General features: G+C 45.7%; 2 protein-coding genes across 2 annotated transcripts; one reads left to right on the top strand and one right to left on the bottom strand.

Moving 5' to 3' along the window:
- The first annotated feature begins 683 nt into the window (after positions 1-683).
- Positions 684-4,766, top strand: LOC135268319 (doublesex- and mab-3-related transcription factor C1). The gene is made up of 6 exons (XM_064360472.1): positions 684-834; positions 1,135-1,193; positions 1,508-1,641; positions 2,885-2,945; positions 3,130-3,277; positions 4,227-4,766. Exons 1-6 carry the CDS (start codon positions 771-773, stop codon positions 4,337-4,339), a joined length of 579 nt encoding a protein of 192 aa, XP_064216542.1. The 5' UTR covers positions 684-770; the 3' UTR covers positions 4,340-4,766.
- Positions 4,767-14,024: 9,258 nt separating this feature from the next.
- On the bottom strand, positions 14,025-18,118 carry LOC110567701 (doublesex- and mab-3-related transcription factor C1). The gene is made up of 6 exons (XM_021667871.2): positions 17,958-18,118; positions 17,599-17,657; positions 17,151-17,284; positions 15,846-15,906; positions 15,514-15,661; positions 14,025-14,564 (listed from the first exon to the last, which is right to left on the bottom strand). Exons 1-6 carry the CDS (start codon positions 18,019-18,021, stop codon positions 14,452-14,454), a joined length of 579 nt encoding a protein of 192 aa, XP_021523546.2. The 5' UTR covers positions 18,022-18,118; the 3' UTR covers positions 14,025-14,451.
- Positions 18,119-18,236: the final 118 nt, after the last annotated feature.

The raw sequence follows: 18,236 nt of genomic DNA on the forward strand, positions 1-18,236 counted from the left end.
ATGGTGGAAGAGGGAACGGGAGTGCATGTGCATCCCTGAAAATGGGGTCTATGGTGAAGGTTCGGTAAGCAAGGAGAATGATAACTGGATTGAATGGGTACAGGATCCATGACAAGAGTTTCTTGGGAAGGGGCTATGTGTGAGTGAGGCTTTCTGGGAAGGAGGCAACATGAACAAGGAGGTCGCAATGAAGGTTGGTGAAAACCATGGGAGGAGAGGGGGAGGGAAGGCAATCTGATTCCAGTGGTCAGAAGGATGGAGAAGCATTCAGCCACCTCAGATAGGGTTTTCCAAGTGCAGAGGAAGTACGTTGCGGGTAGGGGATCATGTGGCCATTCTGACCTCCGCTCCTGACCCTGGAACCATGGATCCCAAAGAAATACCTGCTGCACCCTGCTGCCCCTCTGACTCTGAATGCACCACAGGGTGTGAGACTGGAGCACCATGGGGGACTGGGACTGAACTTGGCCCCAGAAGAGTTACAGGTCGCTGTGACCTCTACCACAACCACAGCATCACTGCCCACCCAAATCAGTGGCCACAAGCATTTCTGCCTCTTCCAGGCCTGCAAGTGTCACAATTGTGTCCTCTTCTCATGAGTATGGTGTCTGAGACGGGGAGGGGTCAGGCATCCTCTAAATGGGACTAACCTTTGCCCTGAAATCCTTTACTTCAGAGAACGCCTCAGGGCCTTGCCTGCTGTGAGTGCCTTGAAGAGGGAGCAGCGGGCACAGCCAAAGAGACACCTGGCTCAAGGACTGAGAAGGAGTATGGCTGCCCCTCCCAAATCTCCCATCCGTGTCAGGAATTTAACCATCAGAGCAGGAGTTCTCAGTGAGTGTTTCTGGCCAGGGAGGGAGCCAGAGTTTGGGTGGAGGAAGCATGAGTAGTTCTGTCACCAGTCCTGTCACAGAATTGCAGTGTGACCTGGGGCAAGTTGCTCCCTGGACCTTAGTTTGCCCAGGTGTAAAATGTCATCAGTGTTATCTACCAAGTGTTTGTAGGAAGGAGAGATCTGGGGGACAGGGGAATCAAAGAGCTCCATGGTGAGATGAGACCTGAGACTGGAGGTGGGGTGAAGTAGGGTGGGGTTGGGGGGAAAGACTCACCAAAGCTGTTCCTGGTCTTTTGCAGCTGGGAAGGAGAACAACATGCGGCAGTCCGAGACCCACATCTTCACAGCCCCCGAGGAGGTAAGGAGAGTCGGTGGCCGGCTGGGGAGGCTACCACCCAGCCACTGTCCAGACACCTTGCACTGTGTCCCAAAGACATGGGTTTCATCTCCAATCCTATCATCAGCTCACCATATGACCTTCAGAAAAATCACTTCTCCTCCCTGAGCCTCAATTTCCCCAGTTGCAAAATGAAAGGTAAGACTGCTTGGTCTTCAAGGTCTTTAGAGCACTGACATTCTAGGCTCCTATCCTCATCCCAAAAGATGTCCACACCTCCTCTCTCCACGGCCGGCCTGGTACCTGACTGCAACATGTGCTCTCTGCCCCTGCAGGGGAGCTCCCAAGGGGCTCTGCTGCTTGACCAGGCCCCAGAAACTTTGTCTCTGCCCTGTACTCCAGTGACCTTGGAGCAGCAACTGGTTTCTCCTTCTGGGGATCCCCACAGGGCCCCTGCCCTGCCCAGCATGTGAGTAGTGTGAGGACCATGGAGTAGGTTGTGTCTTGTGTGCCTAACCTTGTTCCTGATGCCATGGGAAATGGAGGAGGAGGAGGAGGAGGAGGAGGAGGAGGAGGAGGGAGAAGGAGGAGGAGGGAGAAGGAGGAGGAGGAGGGGGGAGGAGGAGGAGGGAGAAGGAGGAGGAGGAGGAGGGAGAAGGAGGAGGAGGAGGCAGGAGGAGGAGGGAGAAGGAGGAGGAGGAGGGAGGAGGAGAAGGAGGAGGAGGGAGGAGATGGAGGAGGAGGGAGGAGGAGGAGGGAGGAGGAGGAGGGAGAAGGAGGAGGAGGGAGGAGGAGGAGGGAGAAGGAGGAGGAGGAGGGAGGAGGAGGAGGGAGGAGGAGGAGGAAGAGGGAGGAGGAGGAGGAGGAGGGAGGAGGAGGAGGGAGAAGGAGGAGGAGGAGGGAGGAGGAGAAGGAGGAGGAGGGAGGAGAAGGAGGAGGAGGGAGGAGGAGGAGGGAGGAGGAGGAGGAGGAGGGAGGAGGAGGAGGAGGAGAGCAAGGTAGCATCTAAGACTAACGGGCAAGGACAGGGCTCTCCTAGCTTTGCTATTTTCTATTTTTAAGACTTTGGACAAGTGACTTTATGTGTCTGAACCTCCATTTCCCTATGGATGTACTGAGGACAATATTCTATACCCATAGCATTGAAAAGAGAACTGGCACACGGCCTGCTACAGAGTAGGGCTTCAACAAATGGGGGTTGTTGTTTCACATGAAACAGGTGGATGGGATAGAAGTAGAAGGTCCTGCTGAAAAGTGGGGTCCGTGCTGACAAGGGCCACAGAGGCCCAGGGCAAAGCCTAGAGGCCATTAGAGAAAGGTTCTTGGAGGTGAGCCGTGTTTGTCCTTCAAGACCCATGAGGATTGGGCAATATGGAAGTGAGAACCGGTCCCTGAGCAGGGACAGTAATAACATCTCTCCAGGTGCTTTGCAAATTAAAACACAGACACCTGTAATTTCCCACGATATTTATCATTGCCCTGGGAGGAAAAAGCTGGTAGGAATAAGTGTCCCTGTAACGGAAAAGAGGTATGGGAAAGAAACCTGGACAAGCAGGAGAAGGGACTTGCCCCAGTCACAATGACCAATGGTCCAGCAGGCATTGGGATTCCCACATCCAGATATTGCAAAATCCTGCCCCTCTCTCTGTCTACCAGTAGGATGTGTCCGCCAGCGGATTTAATCCCCTGGCCTCTCCTTTCCTTGTTTCTAGATGCTCAACTCTGATCCTCCAGCCCTGTGCCACCCTTGACCCTCTTCTACTACAGCCACAGGTCCTGGGAAAGTAGTGGGGTCCAGAACCCTGGGAGGGGTGGAGCTTAGTGGATGGGAAGAGCAGAAGGCCTTGGTGGGGGTGGGGGAGGAGGTTGAGGGAACAGGGGGCTGAAGGGGCACTTGTCGCCTTGGGAAGAGGTGTCGTTTCCCAGTGCCTATTCTCTCACACCCTTTCCTTTGCAGGTCCCCAAAGTCTCTGACCAGGCTTTGGTTTCTGCCCACTCAGAGTGGCAGCGGAAGCTGGAGGCTGCTGAGGCTCTGCTGACTCTGAGAAACTCCGCCCAGGCCCCTCCTGACTCCGTCTCCCTGCACCAGCCCTGCAACCCACCAGGTAGCCTGCTCCCTGAAAGGAGAACACAGAGTGGGAATAGCTGGGGAATGGGGGTCGTCGTGGTAAGCAGGTTCTAACTGAAAAATCAGAGTCAGTAAGTTGAATCTCCTTGGGGCCAAGCACCCAAGCTCCTCAGGATGACTCCCGAGATGGTAGTTGAGGGCTGTTTAGTGAATCTTCAGTTTATTGAGCTTTGTGCACAACAGCAAGCGTCCAGTGCCCCGATGTCAAGAAAGAAGGCCTGAGGGTGGCATGCAGCATATCAAGTGGAAGAACCGGCTCCCTTGACTTTCATCCCAGGTTCTATGCTCAGCCCCCTGTGGCCTACTGTGGTCTGGGGAGGACATACAGAGATGATAAAGGGCTTGGTCTGGAAGGAGGTCTGGTCTCTGCCGTCCGGGAGCTTCCAGTCTCGACGTGGAGACTGGATGCCTTGGCGAGCTGTGTTTTGCGGCCAAATTTTAACGATGTGCCCAGAGAGGAGGAGCTGGAGGAGCTCCGAGGGGGGATAAAGAACTGGGGAGGCTGTGGGGGAAGGCTAGGCATTCCCAGATCAAAACGGTGGATGGAGCATGGTGTGTCAGTGAAGATACAACCCTGGAGGGAGTGCTAACAGAAAGGGATGGGGCTGGAGAGGGTACCAATCACAGAGGTCTGACAGGTCAGGCTTAGGAGGCTGGGCCAGCAACTCGGGGTAGTGAGGAGCCAGGGAACGTTTTCCGAGCTAGGGAGAACAATTTCAGAGACCCTGAGCTTAGCAAAAGGAGTTGTGGTGGCTTTGATGGAGGGATTGGGGGAGGCAAGATGGGAGATGGGGAAATCAGAGAGGAAGAGGTCTATGCAACAGTCCAGGTGACAAATCTTTGGTTGGGCGGGACATGTAAAAATCGTAGACCTGGAAGGGGATGTGGATGTGACCTGGCTCCGGCCCCCTCCTTTCTGTCCACAGCTCCTGCTGGAGATAAAGGATTCCAGCCTCCCAGCCCCTCTGTCTGCCCCAGGCCAGCCAGCTCCATCTCGCTGCCTATTGGACATGCGGGAGGCATCTCCCTCTTGAGCTAGGAACCCAGAGGAGGAGGCCTCAATAGAGCACTGCCTATTTGGTATCCAGTTTCTGAATGTGCGAAATGGTTAATGTTCAAAATGCTTAACATCTTTTTTCAGAGCCTTCAGGTGTTTTATAAGCTTTTTATTATATGGGGCGATTCCTTTGCTGAGGGTGGATATTCTTGTACTTCTATCCCTTACTCTTTTGGATGCTAGGCCCTTTATCTGTCTCACAAGGACAGGATTGTGCAATCTAAGTTGATCAGTCTCTCAGTGGGGTTCTGTGTGAGTTCATATGCCAGAGTTTTTATTCGTCTTGTGATTGCTGACATACCTGTGCACTTACGTGTGTACCCATGCATGTGGAAACATGAAGATGTTTTCACTTTGTGTCTAGGTTTATGTACGTGAACAAATAATAAAACCTTCTTGTTATAAGGCACTGTGATATACGGGTTGTTTGTTACCACAGTATAACCCAGACTATCCCGACTCTAACCAATTTGTTCAATTCATGTTTCAGAGTGAGAATCACCTTATCCAATAACTGGGATTTCTTAACATGCCTAGATAAGAAAATGGTAGAGGAAAAAGAGTCGGGTATTTATTCATTGAGCAGTTAAGTACCTACCCTCTGCCTGACACCGACTGTTTCCAGTTGTCCAGAGGGCCACGAGTGGCAATGCCCACAGGATCAAGCAGATCATGTAAATGAGCAGAGCAGGCCCGAGGGGCTCTGGCCAGACTGACAGTGCATGCTCTACCTAAGTGGGCAGCTGCTGCTTGGCCCTAGGCAATTGTTACCATGCAGGGATAGTGACTCAAAGTGGCCAAATTGACTGTTTTTTCAAGAGAAGGTGGAATTCTAGATTTCTGTATAAAATCGCTCAACTTGTAAACGTTGGCTCGGGTTTCTTCTTTAAGCCCTATATCTGGGCCAAACCAAACTTCCATGAAGGACAGTTTTGGCCAATGGGAATGCCAGTTTTATTCTAGTCAAAGGTGAATTTTACAGTGGGGGAAACTGAGGCCAATCAGGATAAGAAGAATCAAACAGGGGAAATGAATTAGACTCAGACCCTTTCTTTTACCTGATTTAAAGGACAGTTGTTGCAAAAAGCAATCATTATAGATGGGTTTTAAAGGAATAAAGAAGTGCTTTTATGACAGTAGCACAAAGGAGAAGAGACTTGAGCTTTATAGGGTCACAGTTTTTGTATAATATTGAAATTAAGGTGGTATCAATCTGAACTAGATTCCTTTAAGTTAAAATGCGAACTGTAATCTGTGCAGCAACCACTAAGTAAACGACTCAAAAATACAATAAAGAAACAACAAGGAAATGAATAGAACATACGAGAAAACATCTGTTTAGCAGAAAAGAATACCTCAGTGCAGGGACAGAGGAACATTAAGACATGAGAAAGAAAATACAAAAAATGGCAGGCATAAATTCTACCCCAACAGTAATTACATTAAGTAATCACATTAAGTTCAGCGTGAATAGACTGAACAATACAAACGTGTTGTAAAGCAGATATTGGCAGGCTGTGATAAAAACATGATTGAACTAGATGCTGTCTACAAGACCCACACTTCAAAGGCACAGACAGTCAGAATGTAAAAGGAGGAGAAAATATGTACACTGAAAAGAGCAACCGCAAGAGAGCTGGAGTGGTTCTGTCAACCCCAGAAAAAAGTAGAGTTTAAAACACAAAATACGACTGGAGATAAGACATGAACATTCTGCAATTATAAAGGTGTGAACATGAAGATATATAAATTATAAATATGTTTGCACTGCACAACAGAACACCAAAATACCTGAAGTGAACACTGACAGAAATGAAAGGGGGAATAGATAATTTGGCAAACATAGTTTGAGACTTCAGTACCTTGCTTTCAATAATGAATAGTGAAGCTAGGCAGAGTATCACAACAAGGATATACTAGATTTGGAAAAGCACTACATCAAATGGACCTAACAGACATTTAGAGAACACTACACCCAACAACATCAGAATGTGTATTCCTCTCAAGTACACCTGAAATGTTCTCCGGGATAGACCATATGGTGGGCTATAAAACACCTTAATGAATGTAAAAGGATAGAAATAATATAAAATAGGTCCCGAACCACAGTGGAATGAAGTTACACATCGATAAAGCATACATTATTGGGAAATTCACGAGCATACAGAAATTAACAAACTCCTAAACAATTAAGGATCAGAGAAGAAATCAAAAGGGAAACTAGACAATACTTTTTGAGATATATGAAAATGAAGGCTCACCATGTCAAACTTTTGGGATGCAGTTAAGCAGTGCTTAGAAGAAAATGTATAGTTCTAAATGCTGATATTTAAAAAAATAAGAAATAGCTCAGGTCAATAACTTTACCCTCCACATTGAGGTGCTGGGAAAAAGAGCAAACTAAACCTAAGCAGATCAAAGAGAAAAGTGGACACTGATTAGAGCATCAATAATGAAATAAAGAATGGAAAAATAACAGAGATAAACCAACGAAACAAAAATCTGATTCCTTGCAGAGGTCAACAAAATTGACAAACTGTAAGCTAGATTAACCAAAGAGAAAAGTGAGGAGGCTCTATTTACTGAAATCAAGAAAGAAAGAGGAGACACTACTATCGACATTATGGAAATATAGAGGATTATAAAGGAATAATATGAGCAATGGTATGCCAATGGATTTGATGACTTAGATGAAATGGATGAATTTCTAGGCAGATACAAACCATGTAAACTGGCTTGAGGAGAAACAGACAAGATGAAGAGATCTATGAAAATGAAACAGAATGAATTAGTAATTAAAAAAAAAAAAAAAAAAAAAAAGCCTACCCAGAAAAATAGACCAGGCTCAGATGGCTTCAATGGTTAATTGTACTAAATATGTAAATAAGAATTAATAGCAATTCTTCAATAATTCTTCCAAAAGAAAGAGAAGAAGAGGGAAAACTTCCTAACTCATAAGCCTGGCAACAAAATCATATATAGACTTGAAAGTAAAACAATGAATATGGACGGAAAAAAAAAAAAAAAACCCAACAAAATATTAGCAAACCAAATCCAGCAACATATAAAAATATTTATACTCAGTCACCAAGCAGCATTCATCTCAGGCATGCAAGGTTGCTTTAACATCCACACATCAATAAATGGATTTTATCATACGAAATCATTCAAAAAACATATGATCATCTCAACTTATGCAGAAGAAGCATTTGAAAAAGTTCAACACCCTGTCATGAGAAATACACTCAAAACAACTGGGAATAGAAGGGAATTTCCTCAAACTGATAAAGAGCACCTATGGAAACACCCACAGGAAATATCCTATTTAATGGCGGAAGACCAAATCTTTTACCCTTAATGTCAGAAACGGCACAAGGATGCCTGATGTAGCCACTACTACTCAACAATGTATTGAGGGTTGTGGCCGTGGTAATTGGTCTTCAGAAAGAAAGAAAAGGCATCAAGATGGGAAATAAAGACATAAAACTACCTCTATTAGCATACGGCATCATCTTGTAATCATAGAACCTTAAGGAATCCACTAAAACACTTTAAAGATAATAACTGAATTTGGCAAGGTGAAGGAATACAATGCCAATACACAAAAAATAATTTCTGTTTCTACAGAGTAGCAAAAAGTTCATTGAATACGAAATTAAGAAAACAATTCCATTTGCAATAGCATCGGAAATATTAAAATACATAGGAATAAACCTAACAGAAAGCGCAAAACTTATACTCTGCAAAACCATAAAGCATTGTGGAAACAAACTAAAGGACTTAAAATGTTGAAAGACAAATAATAGTTGGAGAGGTCAACACCCCATTTTCAGCATTGAACAGATCATCCAGACAGAAAGTCAGCAAAGAAACATCGGACTTAATCTGCACGATAGACCAAATGGACCTAATAGATCGTTACAGAACATTTCGTCCAACAGCTGTAGAGTGCACATCCTTCTCCTCAGCCCATGGATAAGTTCTCAAGGATAGACCATATGTTAGGCCACAAAACAAGTCTTGAAACATTCAAAATAATATCAAGTATCTTCTCTGACCACAGTGGAATAAAACTTGAAGCCAATAACAAGAGGAATTTTGGAAACTACACAAAAATGTGCAATTTAAAGAATGTATTCCCGAATGACCAGTGGTTCAATGAAAAAATTAAGAAGGAAATTGAAAAATGTCTTAAAACAAATGATAATGGAAACACAAACTACCAAAACCTATGGGTTGCAGCAAAAGCAGCACTAAGAGGGAAGCTTATAGTTGTAAGAACCTATATCAAAAAAAGTAGAAGAACTTCAAATAGACAACCTGACAACACATCTTAGGGAACTAGGAAAGCAAGAGCAAACCAAACTCAAAATTAGTAGAGGAAAAGAAATAATAAAGATTGGAGCAGAAATACATAAAATCGAAATGAAGAAAACAATGCAAAAGATCAAGGAAATGAAAAGTTGGTTTTTTCAAAAGAGAAACCAAATGGACCCACTTTTAGACAGAATAAATAAGAAACAAAAGAACCGGGTAAGTAAAATCAGGGATGACAAAGGAGCCATTACAACTGATACTGCAGAGATTCAAAGTATCGTTAGAGTCTACGGTAAGCAACTATATGCCTATAGATTGGAAAACCTCGAAGAAATGGATAAATTCCTACACACATACAACCTACAAAGATGGAACCGTGAGGGAATTCAAAACCTGAACAGAACAATAACAAGTAATGAGATGGAAGTCGTAACAAAAAGTCTCCCAGCGAAGTAAAGCCTGGAACCCGACGGCTTCACTGCTGAATTGTGCCAAACATTTAAAGAACAACAAATACTATCCCTACTCAAACAATTTCAAAAAGCAGGGGAGGAGGGAATACTTCCAAACTCATTCTACGAGACCAGTGTTTTCCTGAAACTAAAACCAAACAAAGACGTGCACGCGTGCACACACACACGCATGCACACACGTGCACACGCACACACTCACACACACACACACACCGAAAACTACTACAGGCCAATCTCGCTGATGAACGTTGATGCAAAAATCCTCAACAACGTACTCACTCACAAACCGAATTCACCAACACAGTAAAAAGATAATTCATCATGACCAAATGGGATTTATCCCAGAGTTGGAAGGATGATTCACCATATGCAAATCAATCAATGTGATGCATGATACCAACAGAATGAAGGACAAAAAAACATATGATAATTTCAATGGATGCTGAGAAAGCATTTGATAAAAATTAAACATCCCTTCATTATAAAAACTCTGAAGAAACTGGGTATAGAAGAAACATACCTCAGCACAATAAAAGTCACACATGACACATGCACCACTAGTATCATACTGAATGGGCAACAACTGAAAGCCTTTCCCCTAAGATCTGCAACATGACGAGGATGCCCACTTTCACCACTGTTATTCAACGTAGTACTGGAAGTTCTAGCCAGAGCAATCAGACAAGAGAAAGAACTAAAGGGTGTCGAAATTACAGAGGAAAAATTCAAATTATGCTTGTTTGCAGATGGCATAATCCTATATCTGGAAAAACCTAAAGACCCCACCAAAAAACTATTAGCACTGACAAACGAATTCAGTAAGGTCGCAGTATACAAAATCAACATACGAAAATCACTACCAACTGTGAACAATCTGGAAAAGAAATCAAGAAAGTAATTCCCTTTATAATAGCTATCAATAAAATAAAATAAAATACCTAGGAGTTAAACTTAACCAAGGAAGTGAAAACCTCTACAAGGAATGCTATAAAACACACTCATGAAGGAAATTGAAGGGGACACAAAAGTATGAAAAGATATTCCATGTTCATTGACTGGAAGAATTGGATTATTGTTAAAATATCCATACTATCCAAAACGATCTACAGATCCAATGCAATCCCTATCAACAAAACAATAAGATTTTTCGCTGAAATAGAAAATACAATCCTAAGATTTATGTGGAACCAAGAAAGACCCACAAGAGCCAAAGCTATCCTGAGCAAAAAGAACAAAACTGGAGGAATCATATTACCTGACTTCAAATTATACTACAGAGCTATAGTAACCAAAAAGGCATGGTACTGGCATAAAAACAGACATGCAGATCAATGGAACAGAATGGAGAACCAAGAAACAAATCCACACACCTACAGTGAACTCATTTCCCACAAAGGTGCCAAGAACCTACATTGGGGAAAAGAGTCTCTTCAATAAATGGTGCTGGGAAAAACTGGATATTCATACGCCAAAGGATGAAACTGGACCCCTATCTTTCAACTTATACAAAAGTCAAATTAAAATGGATTAAAGACTTAAATCTAAGACTTCAAACTATGAAACTACTAAAAGAAAACATAAGGGGAAGCTCTCCAGTATATTGCACTGGGTAAAGACTTCTTAAGTAATACCCCACATACACAGGCAACCAAAGCAAAAAAAAATGGACAAACGGGGTCACACCAAGTTGAAAAGCTTCTGCCACAGCAAAGGAAACCATCAACAATGAAAACAAAATAGACCATAGAAAACCATGGGAAAGAAAAAATCAATGAAACTAAGAGTTTCAAATGGAATCCTTTGTTCATCAACAAAGTAAAGAGACAAACCCACAGAATGGGAGAAAATGTTTGCAAACTACCCATCTAACAAGAGATTAACTATCACAATACATGAGGAGCTCAAATAACTCTATAGGGAAAAAGTGTAGTAATCTGACTGAAAAATAGGCAAAGAATCTGAATAGAAACGTTTCAAAAGAAGACATACAAATGGCAAACAGACATATGGAAAGGTACTCAACATCATTTAACAGACAAATGTAAACTAAAACTACAATGGGATAGGATAAACAGGACTTCATTAAAATCAAAACCTTTTTTTGCTGTAATGAATAATACCATCAAGAATGTGAAAAAAGTTTACGAAGCGTTTATCTAAGCAAAAGGAGGGAGTGTAATGAACGTCAGTCTCTCTAAAGAGAGATACAGGTCCAATGGCCAGGTAATACCAGTTGCCCCCATTCCTTTAGCCTTTAAGAAATCTGTTGACAAAAAGGAAAAAGAGAACTCTGTTACATATAACGCCGTATGAATGGGTTTTGCTAATTCTGAGATCCCTACCACTCACCTCTACCCGACTTTGGCCCCCTCCAGGAATACACATTCCCACATAAATGGTTTTGACTATTCATTCCGCTCAATATTTGTCCCAGATCTTTCCATTTTTTAATTTAAAAATAATATTTTCTCACACATTTTGGGCTGTTCCTGGTCAGAAACCAGCAGTAGTAGCCCTTTATGGCCCTGCAGTGTCAGTGGAACCTACTCTGAAAAAGCAGTCTTTCTGGGCAAGGGTTGAAAGTGGCGGAGTGCTGAACCTGGCTCTTACTGGAACTTAAGAGCCAACTATAAGATTTTCAAGAATTCTGTGAACCAGTTGCTAAATACAGCCATTATTAAAAACTAAATTATAAAAACTAACAATCATATCAATTATATTGAAAACAAACATGACATATGCTCAAAAAGAATCAATCCCTAATTATTTTTGTACATTGTACTCTTATCTGCGTTCCTGTGGTTATTTACATTTGTCGTATCTGAATGGTAAAAATACATCTCTTCCCAACTCTGCACTCACTGACATCACTTTGATATCTTGCATTCAGGAAATGCAACAACCCAGAGCGTTTTCCCCAACCTTCCTTCCCTAAGAGCCAGTTGCTAAACTTGTACCTGCACACTAGCGGTTGAAATTGAGCCACTCTACAGAAGCTCTGATGTGATGGATAGGCTCAGATCTAACCAGTGCTGTTATATGACATATGTGAGTCAAGACATAACTCACAGGGCTCTATACAGTGACGTTTTAAATGTGTGAACTGGGCTAGTACACAACTAAGGGAAGTACACGAAAAAGGTTTGATATTTAACAGTCACAAAGATGTCCTAAGATGCAAAAACTACATCATTATGAGACTTTCGAAAAACTGTGTGTGTTGTGGAGGGGTAGGGGGGACCAGGAAAACCGAAGGGCACAGGGAAAAGGGCCTCACTCCTTCCCCCAACGCCCATCACTTTATTTCTGTTTTTCCTCCCTCTTCTCATGCCACATCCTTTAACGAAAATATGCTTCCTCTTTTACCCAACTCAACCGTGGGACTGTGGTGTGCCTAGGACACAATTTCATAGCAGGATCTTAGTCCTCTCCCAGGTACTACCACTTCATTCCTCCAGAAATATGCGGACTTGTCCATCCATCACTGGGAATAGAGGGGATTTGGGATCACTTGTTTGAGTAACAAATCAGGGAAGGAAGGAAGGTGTGAGATGGACTTCAGTCTTGCTCTGAGTCTGAGTGGCTTTGCATGTTTGTTTCTCTGCCATCAGATCAAGAATATAAGAATACTGACTGCTCAGCGTCTCAAAAAAGAAAAGATCGGTTGTAACTGGATGTCATCCCAATCAATCGTCTTGGGTGAAGTACTGGCAGGGAAGAAAGGAGGGAGAAAATAGCATGGAAAAGGGCCCATATCCAGGCGTGTCCAATTGAGCTTTCTCTCTGCCTGGTGGGGGGTCTCCAGGTCTTCATTGGTTTAGAATATCAGCAGAGGACTGGGAAACCAGTGCAGGTAAGAAAGATGTGATCGATTACTACGTATTGTTACCCTGAGTAAGAAATAAAGGGACTATTTTGGAAAAACCCTCTGGTTGATGTTTGTCGCTTTGAGTTTTGAACCTTTTATTCAGTGCTTTATTAAAAATTGAATTACTAGCTAATTTAGGGTCTGGTAAAGACAAGGGAGTGTTTGCTGACCTTTGGCTTAAAATTTCCCCAAAACCACTTTCGCAAGCCACTTTCATTCTTTGAGCGTGTTTCCTCATAGGCAAAATGGCAACAATAATGCTTGGCTTGCAAAGTTACCGTGAGGCTGTATGTGCTTAGTGCGGTGAGCACAGAATAAATAAATAAAAGGTAGTGATGCTTCCTCATATTTCATGGGTCCTTCAAAAATAGGGTCTGAGTCTAATTCATTTCCCCTGTTTGATTCTTCTTATCCTGATTGGCCTCAGTTTCCCCCACTGTAAAATTCACCTTTGACTAGAATAAAACTGGCATTCCCATTGGCCAAAACTGTCCTTCATGGAAGTTTGGTTTGGCCCAGATATAGGGCTTAAAGAAGAAACCCGAGCCAACGTTTACAAGTTGAGCGATTTTATACAGAAATCTAGAATTCCACCTTCTCTTGAAAAAACAGTCAATTTGGCCACTTTGAGTCACTATCCCTGCATGGTAACAATTGCCTAGGGCCAAGCAGCAGCTGCCCACTTAGGTAGAGCATGCACTGTCAGTCTGGCCAGAGCCCCTCGGGCCTGCTCTGCTCATTTACATGATCTGCTTGATCCTGTGGGCATTGCCACTCGTGGCCCTCTGGACAACTGGAAACAGTCGGTGTCAGGCAGAGGGTAGGTACTTAACTGCTCAATGAATAAATACCCGACTCTTTTTCCTCTACCATTTTCTTATCTAGGCATGTTAAGAAATCCCAGTTATTGGATAAGGTGATTCTCACTCTGAAACATGAATTGAACAAATTGGTTAGAGTCGGGATAGTCTGGGTTATACTGTGGTAACAAACAACCCGTATATCACAGTGCCTTATAACAAGAAGGTTTTATTATTTGTTCACGTACATAAACCTAGACACAAAGTGAAAACATCTTCATGTTTCCACATGCATGGGTACACACGTAAGTGCACAGGTATGTCAGCAATCACAAGACGAATAAAAACTCTGGCATATGAACTCACACAGAACCCCACTGAGAGACTGATCAACTTAGATTGCACAATCCTGTCCTTGTGAGACAGATAAAGGGCCTAGCATCCAAAAGAGTAAGGGATAGAAGTACAAGAATATCCACCCTCAGCAAAGGAATCGCCCCATATAATAAAAAGCTTATAAAACACCTGAAGGCTCTGAAAAAAGATGTTAAGCATTTTGAACATTAACCATTTCGCACATTCAGAAACTGGATACCAAATAGGCAGTGCTCTATTGAGGCCTCCTCCTCTGGGTTCCTAGCTCAAGAGGGAGATGCCTCCCGCATGTCCAATAGGCAGCGAGATGGAGCTGGCTGGCCTGGGGCAGACAGAGGGGCTGGGAGGCTGGAATCCTTTATCTCCAGCAGGAGCTGTGGACAGAAAGGAGGGGGCCGGAGCCAGGTCACATCCACATCCCCTTCCAGGTCTACGATTTTTACATGTCCCGCCCAACCAAAGATTTGTCACCTGGACTGTTGCATAGACCTCTTCCTCTCTGATTTCCCCATCTCCCATCTTGCCTCCCCCAATCCCTCCATCAAAGCCACCACAACTCCTTTTGCTAAGCTCAGGGTCTCTGAAATTGTTCTCCCTAGCTCGGAAAACGTTCCCTGGCTCCTCACTACCCCGAGTTGCTGGCCCAGCCTCCTAAGCCTGACCTGTCAGACCTCTGTGATTGGTACCCTCTCCAGCCCCATCCCTTTCTGTTAGCACTCCCTCCAGGGTTGTATCTTCACTGACACACCATGCTCCATCCACCGTTTTGATCTGGGAATGCCTAGCCTTCCCCCACAGCCTCCCCAGTTCTTTATCCCCCCTCGGAGCTCCTCCAGCTCCTCCTCTCTGGGCACATCGTTAAAATTTGGCCGCAAAACACAGCTCGCCAAGGCATCCAGTCTCCACGTCGAGACTGGAAGCTCCCGGACGGCAGAGACCAGACCTCCTTCCAGACCAAGCCCTTTATCATCTCTGTATGTCCTCCCCAGACCACAGTAGGCCACAGGGGGCTGAGCATAGAACCTGGGATGAAAGTCAAGGGAGCCGGTTCTTCCACTTGATATGCTGCATGCCACCCTCAGGCCTTCTTTCTTGACATCGGGGCACTGGACGCTTGCTGTTGTGCACAAAGCTCAATAAACTGAAGATTCACTAAACAGCCCTCAACTACCATCTCGGGAGTCATCCTGAGGAGCTTGGGTGCTTGGCCCCAAGGAGATTCAACTTACTGACTCTGATTTTTCAGTTAGAACCTGCTTACCACGACGACCCCCATTCCCCAGCTATTCCCACTCTGTGTTCTCCTTTCAGGGAGCAGGCTACCTGGTGGGTTGCAGGGCTGGTGCAGGGAGACGGAGTCAGGAGGGGCCTGGGCGGAGTTTCTCAGAGTCAGCAGAGCCTCAGCAGCCTCCAGCTTCCGCTGCCACTCTGAGTGGGCAGAAACCAAAGCCTGGTCAGAGACTTTGGGGACCTGCAAAGGAAAGGGTGTGAGAGAATAGGCACTGGGAAACGACACCTCTTCCCAAGGCGACAAGTGCCCCTTCAGCCCCCTGTTCCCTCAACCTCCTCCCCCACCCCCACCAAGGCCTTCTGCTCTTCCCATCCACTAAGCTCCACCCCTCCCAGGGTTCTGGACCCCACTACTTTCCCAGGACCTGTGGCTGTAGTAGAAGAGGGTCAAGGGTGGCACAGGGCTGGAGGATCAGAGTTGAGCATCTAGAAACAAGGAAAGGAGAGGCCAGGGGATTAAATCCGCTGGCGGACACATCCTACTGGTAGACAGAGAGAGGGGCAGGATTTTGCAATATCTGGATGTGGGAATCCCAATGCCTGCTGGACCATTGGTCATTGTGACTGGGGCAAGTCCCTTCTCCTGCTTGTCCAGGTTTCTTTCCCATACCTCTTTTCCGTTACAGGGACACTTATTCCTACCAGCTTTTTCCTCCCAGGGCAATGATAAATATCGTGGGAAATTACAGGTGTCTGTGTTTTAATTTGCAAAGCACCTGGAGAGATGTTATTACTGTCCCTGCTCAGGGACCGGTTCTCACTTCCATATTGCCCAATCCTCATGGGTCTTGAAGGACAAACACGGCTCACCTCCAAGAACCTTTCTCTAATGGCCTCTAGGCTTTGCCCTGGGCCTCTGTGGCCCTTGTCAGCACGGACCCCACTTTTCAGCAGGACCTTCTACTTCTATCCCATCCACCTGTTTCATGTGAAACAACAACCCCCATTTGTTGAAGCCCTACTCTGTAGCAGGCCGTGTGCCAGTTCTCTTTTCAATGCTATGGGTATAGAATATTGTCCTCAGTACATCCATAGGGAAATGGAGGTTCAGACACATAAAGTCACTTGTCCAAAGTCTTAAAAATAGAAAATAGCAAAGCTAGGAGAGCCCTGTCCTTGCCCGTTAGTCTTAGATGCTACCTTGCTCTCCTCCTCCTCCTCCTCCCTCCCTCCTCCTCCTCCTCCCTCCTCCTCCTCCCTCCTCCTCCTTCTCCTCCCTCCTCCTCCTTCTCCTCCTCCCTCCTCCTCCTCCTTCTCCCTCCTCCTCCTCCCTCCTCCTCCTCCTCCTCCCTCTTCCTCCTCCTCCTCCCTCCTCCTCCTCCCTCCTCCTCCTCCTTCTCCCTCCTCCTCCTCCCTCCTCCTCCTTCTCCCTCCTCCTCCTCCCTCCTCCTCCTCCCTCCTCCTCCATCTCCTCCCTCCTCCTCCTTCTCCTCCTCCCTCCTCCTCCTCCTTCTCCCTCCTCCTCCTGCCTCCTCCTCCTCCTTCTCCCTCCTCCTCCTCCTCCTTCTCCCTCCTCCTCCTCCCCCCTCCTCCTCCTCCTTCTCCCTCCTCCTCCTTCTCCCTCCTCCTCCTCCTCCTCCTCCTCCTCCTCCTCCTCCATTTCCCATGGCATCAGGAACAAGGTTAGGCACACAAGACACAACCTACTCCATGGTCCTCACACTACTCACATGCTGGGCAGGGCAGGGGCCCTGTGGGGATCCCCAGAAGGAGAAACCAGTTGCTGCTCCAAGGTCACTGGAGTACAGGGCAGAGACAAAGTTTCTGGGGCCTGGTCAAGCAGCAGAGCCCCTTGGGAGCTCCCCTGCAGGGGCAGAGAGCACATGTTGCAGTCAGGTACCAGGCCGGCCGTGGAGAGAGGAGGTGTGGACATCTTTTGGGATGAGGATAGGAGCCTAGAATGTCAGTGCTCTAAAGACCTTGAAGACCAAGCAGTCTTACCTTTCATTTTGCAACTGGGGAAATTGAGGCTCAGGGAGGAGAAGTGATTTTTCTGAAGGTCATATGGTGAGCTGATGATAGGATTGGAGATGAAACCCATGTCTTTGGGACACAGTGCAAGGTGTCTGGACAGTGGCTGGGTGGTAGCCTCCCCAGCCGGCCACCGACTCTCCTTACCTCCTCGGGGGCTGTGAAGATGTGGGTCTCGGACTGCCGCATGTTGTTCTCCTTCCCAGCTGCAAAAGACCAGGAACAGCTTTGGTGAGTCTTTCCCCCCAACCCCACCCTACTTCACCCCACCTCCAGTCTCAGGTCTCATCTCACCATGGAGCTCTTTGATTCCCCTGTCCCCCAGATCTCTCCTTCCTACAAACACTTGGTAGATAACACTGATGACATTTTACACCTGGGCAAACTAAGGTCCAGGGAGCAACTTGCCCCAGGTCACACTGCAATTCTGTGACAGGACTGGTGACAGAACTACTCATGCTTCCTCCACCCAAACTCTGGCTCCCTCCCTGGCCAGAAACACTCACTGAGAACTCCTGCTCTGATGGTTAAATTCCTGACACGGATGGGAGATTTGGGAGGGGCAGCCATACTCCTTCTCAGTCCTTGAGCCAGGTGTCTCTTTGGCTGTGCCCGCTGCTCCCTCTTCAAGGCACTCACAGCAGGCAAGGCCCTGAGGCGTTCTCTGAAGTAAAGGATTTCAGGGCAAAGGTTAGTCCCATTTAGAGGATGCCTGACCCCTCCCCGTCTCAGACACCATACTCATGAGAAGAGGACACAATTGTGACACTTGCAGGCCTGGAAGA

This window comes from Aotus nancymaae, unplaced genomic scaffold (assembly GCF_030222135.1).
Source record: "Aotus nancymaae isolate 86718 unplaced genomic scaffold, 86718_ANA_hifiasm-v0.15.2.pri h1tg000004l, whole genome shotgun sequence".
Lineage (NCBI taxonomy): Eukaryota > Metazoa > Chordata > Mammalia > Primates > Aotidae > Aotus > Aotus nancymaae.

Bases quoted from the DNA above. Each gene is read 5' to 3' on its own strand.
- LOC110567701 (XM_021667871.2), bottom strand. From the start codon at position 18,021: ATGGCTGCCCCTCCCAAATCTCCCATCCGTGTCAGGAATTTAACCATC. The intron at 17,285-17,598 runs GTAAGGAGAGTC...CTGCCCCTGCAG, and splicing joins TCTTCACAGCCCCCGAGGAG to GGGAGCTCCCAAGGGGCTCT. The intron at 15,662-15,845 runs GTCCTGGGAAAG...TTTCCTTTGCAG, and splicing joins CTCTTCTACTACAGCCACAG to GTCCCCAAAGTCTCTGACCA.
- LOC135268319 (XM_064360472.1), top strand. From the start codon at position 771: ATGGCTGCCCCTCCCAAATCTCCCATCCGTGTCAGGAATTTAACCATC. The intron at 1,642-2,884 runs GTGAGTAGTGTG...CCTTGTTTCTAG, and splicing joins GCCCCTGCCCTGCCCAGCAT to ATGCTCAACTCTGATCCTCC. The intron at 2,946-3,129 runs GTCCTGGGAAAG...TTTCCTTTGCAG, and splicing joins CTCTTCTACTACAGCCACAG to GTCCCCAAAGTCTCTGACCA.